The 10,628-nt window shown below is 43.6% G+C and overlaps 2 protein-coding genes across 2 annotated transcripts; one reads left to right on the top strand and one right to left on the bottom strand.

The window, feature by feature from the left end:
- Window positions 1-742: 742 nt before the first annotated feature.
- Window positions 743-6,095, top strand: C8R40DRAFT_1178054 (Piwi domain-containing protein; the record flags this gene model as incomplete). The annotated part of the gene is made up of 25 exons (XM_046232791.1): window positions 743-893; window positions 979-1,098; window positions 1,242-1,399; window positions 1,462-1,556; window positions 1,620-1,683; window positions 1,740-2,249; window positions 2,315-2,470; window positions 2,522-2,662; window positions 2,893-2,944; window positions 3,001-3,062; window positions 3,134-3,243; window positions 3,297-3,312; window positions 3,364-3,443; window positions 3,514-3,605; window positions 3,672-3,826; window positions 3,896-4,019; window positions 4,089-4,106; window positions 4,172-4,241; window positions 4,299-4,461; window positions 4,543-4,554; window positions 4,631-4,699; window positions 4,765-4,798; window positions 4,864-5,009; window positions 5,451-5,827; window positions 5,882-6,095. The coding sequence occupies 25 exons, from the start codon at window positions 743-745 to the stop codon at window positions 6,093-6,095; spliced, it is 3,189 nt and encodes a 1,062-aa protein (XP_046079330.1).
- Window positions 6,096-6,923: 828 nt separating this feature from the next.
- C8R40DRAFT_1260920 (pyridoxal phosphate-dependent transferase) lies at window positions 6,924-9,046 on the bottom strand (the record flags this gene model as incomplete). Its single annotated transcript, XM_046233819.1, has 10 exons — window positions 6,924-6,945; window positions 7,049-7,162; window positions 7,230-7,391; window positions 7,486-7,637; window positions 7,713-7,757; window positions 7,868-7,959; window positions 8,028-8,086; window positions 8,154-8,545; window positions 8,604-8,849; window positions 8,908-9,046. 9 exons carry the CDS (start codon window positions 9,044-9,046, stop codon window positions 7,094-7,096), a joined length of 1,356 nt encoding a protein of 451 aa, XP_046079329.1. The 3' UTR covers window positions 6,924-6,945; window positions 7,049-7,093.
- Window positions 9,047-10,628: the final 1,582 nt, after the last annotated feature.

The raw sequence follows: 10,628 nt of genomic DNA, 5'->3' as shown, positions 1-10,628 counted from the left end.
CGCATGTTCGATCTCTTCTATCTCTGTCCACAGTCGGATGGGACGTAAATGCGCCAACCCTCATTAATGTATTGCTGTTTCTGAGCGTCGCAGTCACTATTTGGCTGACGCTTTAGAGGAGATCTACGCTAACCACCACTGCACGGGCCAAAGTCCAAACGACTGTCATCTTTCAACAGCAAACTGAGTGTGCTTCCACACCGATACGAACTCAAAATATCTTGAATCTTCGAGTTTCAAGGCAATAATTTATCAAAGAAGTTTGAGAAACTGCAATGAGATAAAGTCACTTGATCATCTTTGTTCACGAGTGCTGAGACGTATGAAAACTGTGGATAGATAAATCGTATCGTGAAGCCCAACTCAGTACGATATAAAACCTGAGGAGTCTCTGCCTATCGATCTATCAGTTCGATTCGAAGCATTTGCGGTGCGTAGGGCTTATCATGATTCAATGTATCGACCCACTTGACCCCTGCGGCGCAGTTTTCAGATGACAACCACGGGGTGATACAGTGGGCGTAGTCAAAGACTAACATGAACACCCTCCCCTCTCGGGCACGTCCTCTACTTCTATCAAGGTTCATCTTGGCACGGTCAGACTACGCAGGAAATTGCCGCGTCGTCAGATGCGCAGTGTATATAATGCCCTTCGAGCCTTCAGAAATTCCAGGCAAACGCCTTTCCTCACTTTGACTTATAACACATCGCTGCTACACTCTACTATCAAATCATAACTACAATGCCGCCACGTCCAACCACAGAAGGCGGTACAGCTTGGGGAGGAAGAGGGAGAGGCGGAGGCGGAGGTGCCCGTGGCGGCGGACGTCCTCAAAGTATCGGACGCGGAGCTCAGACGACTAGTGAAGGCCTCCAGCCCTCTGGGTCAACAGGTATTACCTTGTATCATGCCCCTTTTGCATTTGTTTCATCAATATCGAATTTTCTTCTTTTCTTTCTTTTCTTTCTTTTCATTAGCCCATATAACGACCGTTGGCGTCAAACGCCCAGGATATGGAACCGCAGGAAGAAATATCAAAGTCAAAACTAACACCTGTGTGGTTCAGGTGCCCCAGAAGATCATACACCACTACGATGGTATGTTGATTGAATGGCTTTGAATGGTTGATGATCATGATAGCTGATCATCTTATCTGCTCTCGGAACTACTAGTTGGTAAGCCATTTCGAACCAGGTCATTCATTGTCCCGTATCTACAACAAGTGACTCATGTTCACCAGACATCGTCTCCGAGAAGACACTGCCTCCACGATTCACAATGCAACTGGTGAAAGAACTCCAACAAAAAGAGGAATTCCTTCCCAAAGGGAGTTACGACGGAAAGAAAAATCTGTTCATGCCACATGTCATTGATTTTGGAGGTGCTGATATGCGAGAAGTAAGTCTCCTGCGTAGCCTCGTTATTGAAGTTCCAACCGACTCATTTGTGAAAAATCAAAGTACGATGTTGTGGTAAATGGTAGTTCCCAGCCAGGAGGCAGACCACCACCTGTGTTCAAGATTCGAATCAAGAAGGTTGCGGAGATTAATCCAGTGTGAGTTAGTATACTCTACGCGAAATTTATGAAGCCATAATGCCAAATATTCTCTTTTTTCAGAGTATTGCAACGTTTCATTAAGGGGAAACAATCGCAGGATGAAAGTGTCCAAACGGCACTAACGGTCAGTGTACTCTAGCAGCACAGTCTAGTGCTGATCCTTACTAACAAGACTCACAGGCATTGAATGTTGTCATCCGAATGCTTCCAATGCAGAACTATCCTTTCAACTCCAGATCATTCTTTATTAAGACTGATTTCAAGAATGTTGGTCACGGATTTCAGCTACGCAGAGGATATTTCCAATCCCTTAGACCTTCACCGGGTCATCTTCTCCTGAACATTGACCTCTCCACAGGAATGTTTTACAAACCAGGACCTTTGATCAGTGTTGCACTCGAAATCGTGAGCAATGCACGTAACCCCGACCCAAATCTCTTATCCACAGACCGCGGGCTTCCCGATCGTATCTTCAAAGACCTGGAACGGTTTTTGAAGAATGTTCGTGTATCGGTGCAGCCAGCAACAGCCAGGTCTCCTCCAAAAGTTCATACCATTAGTTCATTGACACGGGAAGGAGCGCAGGGCATTACATTCAACACAAGAGATGGCACTCCCACAACTGTTGCTTCATATTTCCACAATCTATCAGGAAGGGCACTTCGTTATCCAGATATCATATGCGCAAAGGTCTGTCATTAATCAATCATTCTTGTACTACTACTTTGCCTTGACCAATTTGTGTCCATGCCAAGACTGCAAAAGGTGCAGTGTTACCTTTCGAACGCTGCACTATCTTGGATGGACAGCTTGCGAGAAAGCAAATTCCACCAGATGTTACCAGACACATGGTTGATTTTTCAAAGAAGAGCCCAGCGGAGAGACTCGCGAGTATCAAAGATGGATTCGGGGTTAGCAATCCCTATTGATTTTCAATTTAGAGTTGCTGATACACCTTTCAGGTTCTTGGTCACACCGAATCTGAATATGTGCGGAATTTCGGATTGGATGTCAATGAAGATACATTTCCAATGGTCACTGATGCGCGACAACTACCTGCTCCGAAACTCAAGTACGGTGAAGGAAGCAAACCCATATTTGCTGTGAGCATTGATCTATCTATGCTTTTGATACCTCAATGGAAATTATTTGTCATTTAAGGAACCCCGGAATGGCGCATGGGACATGCAAGTTTCTTTCTCTTTGGCGATAGAATATTCATTCACTCCTTCCTATCTATCCTCTACACAGGCGAAACAAAAAAATGATCAAACCGCAACGTTTCAACAAATGGGTTATGATCATTTTTGAATCAGTAAACCGTTTTGGGCAGGAAACTGCTGAATCAGTGGCTCACGATTTTGTCAATGGCTGCAAGAATTTTGGTCAGTGATTAAAAACTGTGTTAGCTCAATTGCTGAAGGATATTCATGTGTCATAGGTATTGTTGTTGGAGATGACAACCCAATTATCCAATATGGAGCAGGGCAAGCAACCACTTTGGTAACAAAATTTTCCATTCCCCACAAAGTAGACAGTTTGCTCATTCTTCAACTTGTGGTTGACAATGCCAGGTACTAAGAGAAGCTGGTAAGAAGTGTTTGGACAAATATAAGGTTGTCCCAGACCTACTACTTGTAATCCTTCCGGATGGCGGGAGGGACATTTGGCATGCAGTAAAGTAGTGCGTCTGATCATCTTCATTCTATAATTCGAAGGATCAAACATGTAAAATAGCTTTGGTGACGTTGAAGTATGGTTCCTCTATTCTTCAATTTCATTATCCTCTCACCATTCTCTGCAGCAAGGAGTGGTCACGCAGTGTTTGATGGCAACTAAATGTAACAGAGCAAGTGGCCAGTATTGGGCCAATGTTTCTCTCAAGTAATTGGCTAACTCAATTCCTTTTTCCTTTCCATTTGTCTAAAAATCTGACTCGGTGGTCTTCATATAGAGTGAATCTCAAATTTGGAGGAATCAATGCTGTCCCTGATGATGCAAATTCTACTATTATCAGTGACTCCATAAATCCAACGATCATAATGGGTGTGTTTTGATCCTCATGTGTCCTGTCCATTTGCCTCCTCATTATTTGTTTTCTGGAACTTTGAGGTGCGGATGTCATGCACCCCGCTCCTGGTTCAGATGCGCCGTCATATAGTTCTCTCGTTGGAAGTGTTGATAGTAGGGCTATCAAATATATTGCAAAGATCAAAGTGCAGACATCCCGCCAGGAGATCATCGCTGACCTTCGCACTATGGCTATGGTCAGGGATGAACTGTTCGATTTCTTTGAGAAAGATGTTTGATAATACTTGTTTGATTTTATTACACAGGATATAATCCGGGATTACCAAGATTATCAACAACAAGTTGAAAAGACATCTGGGAAACCCAAGCGGTTAATCTTCTTCAGAGATGGCGTGTCTGAAAGTCAATTTAAAGAAGTGATGCAACAAGGTACTTCTTCACAGATAATCCTATGTTTACCCTATCCTCATGGCATCCATTCCCTTCTCACTCATGTAGAGGTAGATGTCTTAAAAAGTACGTTCCTTTAAGTTCAACAATTGGACCACCTCATGTTCAAAATCTTCATGTTGCTGTAACAGAGGTCTGCGCGGACCTCGAAATCTCTCCAAAAATAACTTTCATCATTGTCGGAAAAAGGCACCATTACCGGTATGTATGTCTTCTCCCACAACTTTATTGATATTCAAAGTTCACCTTCCTCGAAAGTTTTTTTCCTTCGAACCCTCAAAACAAAACAGAAGCAGATCCCAAGGGAAATTGCCTCGCCGGAACCGTTGTGGACAAAGGCATCACCCACCCGCTCGAGTTTGACTTTTACCTCCTAAGTCATGGAGGCTTACTGGGAACCTCTCGCCCAGCTCATTATTCGGTATGTACTTAGGAGTGACTCCTCTGACAGGTATTAGTAGTAATAAAGTTCTTGTGTGCTGATAAATACCGTTCTTGCCAGGTTTTATACGACGTAAGTTTTCCAACTCGATCGGCCTTTATCATACTATCGATGAGTTTTCTTGCGCTCATGTTTCTTACTACCTCAGGATAATGGATTTAAAGCTGACTCAATTCAATCCATTTGCAATCTATTGTGCTATATGTATGGACGTGCGGTGAGATTCTAATATCTTTTTCTTCCAGTATTGCCTTTGTGTACTTGTACTCATGCTCGTTTTAGTCGCGGTCTGTCTCCATCCCCGCACCAGTCTATTGTATGTTCGTTCCCCTTCTACCCGCTGTATACATTCGAGGGAAACAATGCTTATCACTGACTTAGATGCCGATATTGTCTGTTCGCGGGCAAGAAACCATTATGATCCCAATGCTGATGGGTTTTCGGAATCTTCGAGTATTGCTACCAGCGATGCGCTACAGAGCTTCAAACCGCTCCATGTTCGACAATCGAAGAGGATGTATTTCATGGTAAGCCTTTAATGGTTTTCGCATCTACATCCCTTGATTTTTCTGTCACCTATTTCCTTTATATAGTAAACGGACTAGGAGTGGGCCCGAGTGCGTTTTTTTTTTGTTGTCCTTGGTAGTATGTACAGTTCATGTCTACTATCTTGTAACTTGTTATGTACGTATATCAATATGCCGAGTTTCGATAACTCGGTTATTTAAAACTTAAAGGAAAATTTTTTGTTTGATCAAATCATGATGACTGAGACCTCGATTATCGATTCTTTCTACCCTCCATAAAATCTCCAACAACCAATCTTCCAGACTCCCGGGCCATTAAAGGTTCGTTCCTTGGCTTGACCATTGCATCTTCAAATTACAATCATTATCATTGGCGCAGGCATCGGTGGACTAGCCACATATCATGCATTCCGAAAATATCTCCCCTTTGCCACTATTCAGATCTACGACGCCCACCCTTCTCCTCTCCAACCCTTGTCAGATGACAAATACAACAGCAAACTGCAAGTTATCAGAGGAAGGGTCCTCGGGGAATTTCCGTTTGGGAGTAAAGAGCGGTATGGGTATGGGCAGCTCATGGCTACACGGGCGATGGTCCATGAGGGATTCTTAGTTGGGGAGGATAGGGAGGTGGATGGGAATGTAAATTGGAGTTCGAATGTTTTGAGGGTTTGGGAGGAGACAGATAATGAAGGCTGTGTATGTGTTGAATTTGTGGATGGGAGAGTGGAAAGGTGTGATTTGCTTATTGGTGCAGACGGGGCAAGGAGTCAAACGAGAAATGCGCTTTATGGGGAAGAATATAAACCTTATTACGAGTTGAGTTGTCTCTTTCATTCTGAATGTTGAATTGACTTACCTTCTTATTGCAGCAGTCTAACCGGCTTTGGCGGGTTCACCCCTCTTTCCTCCTTTACCCCATTCACTCGAGATGCCTTAATCAAAACCCCAAAACCTACCATCGCCATGTCCCGGATCGGCGGGCTCGGGTTCTCTCTCCTCGCACCTCTCAACTCCCCCGACACCCAGAAAAAACTCATCTGGTTTTCCCACGTTGAGACAAAGAACCCCCTCCCTCCGATTTGACATGATGCCCCTCCTCCTTGATCGTCACGGGAGTTGGAAATCCATCTACGATGATCCTGGGGATGAATGCAAGACTCTTTTTCGGCAAATCATTACTGTTGCTTGTGGAAGCAAGGAGGGTAATAATTGGTTGATGTTGCCCAGGCTCTATACTCCAGCTTGTCACCTTATTGAACTTCGGTAGGTGGTTTGTCAGGGAGTCAAGCAAAACACGGTTGTGGAAGGATTATTCTTGTCGGTGATTCGGCGCATGCTATGCCACCTGAATCTATGTAAGGACTCACTAAACATAGCCCAAAGGAAAAGCACTAACCAAATTATCACTCAATGAAAACAGGTGCTCATGGCGTGTCGTGTGCAGTTGAAGATTGCCTTACTCTTGCTCTACTCTTGAAACACTTCCTAAATAAACTCCATTCCGAAACTGGCGTGGATATCTTGAAAGCAGACATCCCACAAGAAGTCATCAAACATGCTATCTTAAAATCAGCTGAAGCTTACGAAGCTATCCGTATACCTTGAGTCAACAAGATTCTGACCCAGGTAAAAGGGAAAGCGGATCGAAAGAAACAAATTGGGTGGGTGCAGGATAAGATTCGGGAAATTGCGGTTTGGGTTATGAGTAAGTACATCCTTGTTTCTTTTCTTTTGGTGTGAGCTGAAGCACTGATCATTATGTTCCCGTACAGGCTATCTTCCCGAGTCATTCCTACACGACGAAATATTTGGGTACGACGTCAAAGTACATGTGGCCAATTATCTTGATGTGTCTGAGGATTCCCTGTGATCATCCACTACTTAGTATATCTAGTAAAAGATTTCAGGTAGACCAATATTGTAACAAAGCTGGCTGTCGAAGCATGTAGAGTCCCGGCACGCGAAACAGTTTCAGTTGATAGAGGTCTGGTGTGAGCAAAACCAAGGTTGAAGTAGTAGTGTAGTATGAAATGTACCGGTCAAGAAGTTTGATTTTTCCTCCATCTGTTCTGTCCTTCTCATCAGTTAGACTCTGTGATCTTACCACAAATCTCTAAGAACGCATTCGCAAGCTTCTCAAAATCTTCTATCTGCTCCAAAAACACATTAAACATAGTCAATAAACGTTGGAGTTTGCTCAACACGAGTACTACATACGTCGTTGTAGATTTGAGCGCTCACTCGTGTCCACCACTTGTCTTTCCATAAGAAATACGTGGCGTATATTTTATATGTCTCCAGAAGCTGCTCAGAGAAGAGGAAGTATATCTCCTTGAAGGACTTTCTTGTGGTACTCGATAATGGTAGCTCCACGTTGACCTGGAAACATGGAGAAATTTGTGAGTTTGACGCACCAAGTACGGGTGTAAAGGATGGTTCAAGGGAAAATGGGCAGCATGGTTGCATTACTTACCATATTAGCAATCAGCTCTCCAGGATTTTCGCGACAGTCTAATAGTGTTGTGTTCATGATCTCCGCCATACGTCGACCTCCTTGCAAAGCAAGTTCGTGGCAATATTTCTGGATCATTACCTCTCCCCCGATCTGCTGTCGAAATTTGATTGCTATTTCGAAAAATGAACAGATAATTGACGAAATTGTTTTCCGAGTCAAATGAACCAATATAGCACAGCACATACCAAATACAATGCTAATAGGGGGAACGGGATCTATCAACCCAGTCCCTGTGCATTGTGAGGATACAAGGCATCGAATAATCATGGTATAAATGTAAGGTTCATGATCAGAAATCGAAAACTTCGTATACTTATACAAAGGACTCAAAATACTCAACAATAAAATTCCTGCACAAACCGAGTGGGCGATAATCCGGAACTGGCGTACTTTAAACCAGGCAGTACTCCCGAAGTAATCATATCTTGATTGCTGACGATAGATGAATCAGTACAAGATATTCATGGGACTCAGATACCAAGGGGTGTGTGCGTACTGACCGAAAAGGCACATATAGAATAGCGCATCCACGTTTAGCATAACCCCACTTGGCTCCGTTCTAATCCCAAAATAATATGCAATGATAAATCAGTGAACGAAGGGAAGTAGTGCCAGTCCATACACACCGATACCCAGAAATCAGGATCTAAAGCTTTGAGATCGGTATTAAGTTCCTGTCCCAGCGAATGAGCAGCATCAACAACACTCCAAGCTTCTTCCGCTCGACAAATTTGAACCATATCTTTCCATGGCATGAGGATTCCTGGAGAAGACGTTATACTTTCGATGACGACTACTATTTTGCCTGCTGGAGCGGTCGTTGCACCCCTAGCAGCAGCGCTGGTACCAGCGGTAGCGTGGATCTGAGTGTTCAGCAAGCGTAAATGAAGACGAAATTGATCCAGGATAGAAGAATGAGAGAGCGGTAGGTTCAACGCGAATGTAGAGTGCCGAGGTCGGTTTTCTCCTGCACATATTTCTTCAATAATTGATAATATGGTATCGTATATTGTGTCAGCTGTTTTTTTTTACAAGCATCAGTCTGAGAAAGGATATATGTGAACTAGGATACAAACTAGAGACAATGATGTCTTGAGATGTCCACTTGAAATTTCGTAGGACCGTTGCAATCCCAGCAGAGACGCCAGGTACAAAGACACATGTATCCCGATCCACACCAATATGGTCTGCAACTACCGCCCTTGCAGCATCAATCTGAGCATTGTATTCTTGACGGATATATCGATCTGGATTACGCTCAATGTACCGGGACAATATTTCACCCGCTTCATGAACAGCCAGAGGCACTGATCCAAAAGATCCTGTATGTATCTCATCATCAGTCACAAAGAGTGATTTCAACATATAATATAAGCTTACCGTGGTTCAAGTTGGTGTATTCTTCATCCAGCATGAAAAACGAACGGGCTTCTTTTCCATATGTTTTTGGCGGAGAAGTCGTCTTGAGAACATGTAGAATACTGGTGTTTACCTCCTCTGCTGTACTGAGTTTTGACATTTTCTCCACTATCTGGAAGTTGTCGTTGAAATTCTGGGGTATTCCTAGTGTAGCAAGCACTTATATATAAGTATCAAGCAACAGATGATCAGGTAAGTTACAGACAAATCTACATCATGATATGCTGATGAAATTGTTACGATCTTTCTTGACCATTTTCTAGGGCTTGGACCATATTGGTTTGTAACATATCTGTTTGGTTTGATTATTCGGTTCCTTGGATCGGATGGATTACTATGGATAGATACACATAGTATGCCGCTAGTTTGGCATTCAGGTTGAATAGTGTCTGATCCAGTTTACTAGAAACCGTATCGGTGGCGTTGAACAATGGCATGAACTGTCACTATCACTAGAGGGAGCCCACTTTAGAACAAGTGGGTGTTGAATGCGCCCTGTAATCGTAAATATCACACAAACCACTGAAATAACGGTTGAAGGAGACGTGAGTATGTACGAAGCGGGAAAGGAAAGAGAACCGGAACAAAGAAGGGGATAGAGCATTATCCCAGTTAAGTATCGACTGCTGAAAGCTTTCACAGCGGACATGAGAAATTGTGTAGTCCAGGGTAGAGAAGAGTGTAGAAAGAGATGCGACATACGTAAGCTCCCAAATCAAGACGGACACTAGAGTATTTGCTACGGGATAAAAACGCGACGCGATTTTCACCCCGAGATGACGTCGAGATGGAATATGTGACGTCTCGATTCTTGCTTGAACAAAACAGAGAGTGACCCACGTGTTTTGACGACCTTCGAGATAACGACGGGCTGAAACCCGCTGCAAATACTCTAATCACAAGCAATAGGGTTCATACAACCGAGTCGAAGAAAAAGGTTGTGAATAGTCGTGAGGGTAAACGAATTGTATGTTATCACCGACTGAGCAATATGCAGCTTTACGCGAATATCAAAAGGTAAGGCCAGCTCTGTGTATATAACCTTTTAGCTGGGCGTCATACACAACGAAAATCAAGATCAGAAAATACGTTTCTACGCCAAATATCGTATCCCCCATCGTTCCAGAAGATCGTGTCGTGAAAAGACTCCGTGATGAGTTAGGAACAGCAACACGAAAGGACGTTGATATGAGGTTGAAAGCCGGAGGCATGGATGGGAATAATCACAGACGGGATCAATGAGGCTCAATTAGGCACTGCTAGGGAGCGCCGTCTCTTCAACCACCCTTCGACTAGAATCCCCTACCCAGGCTCAGCGCGATAACCGTAAGATTTGCAGGTATTTGACGACAACGAAATTTACAGATGTGCTCAGTGGAACACTGGGAAGAAGAATTTCGGGGTTTCAATTTCACGTGGTCCACTTCGTAAGTGGCGAAGTTAGTGTGCTATTTGTTCTTCGGCCATATTTTTTATAACGTTACTCGTTAAACGCAAGCTCTCGGAGGAACTACTCAAGGAAAAGATGCTCTCAGTATCTATACTGTGTCCCGCTATAGTTGCGCTCTATGTCATCTTCTTGTTGGAAATTTATTGAAATAGCACTTCTCTTGCCCAGATGCCAAACGTCGAATAGCTGTCTGAGCCATCGGACTACCATCATGATCCTCTTAGCTGGCGGT

Source organism: Lentinula edodes, assembly GCF_021015755.1.
Source record: "Lentinula edodes strain Le(Bin) 0899 ss11 chromosome Unknown C8R40scaffold_74, whole genome shotgun sequence".
In the NCBI taxonomy this organism is placed as follows: Eukaryota; Fungi; Basidiomycota; class Agaricomycetes; order Agaricales; family Omphalotaceae; genus Lentinula; species Lentinula edodes.
Note: the sequence above shows the minus strand (reverse complement) of the source record. Positions and strands in the feature narration are given on the sequence as shown.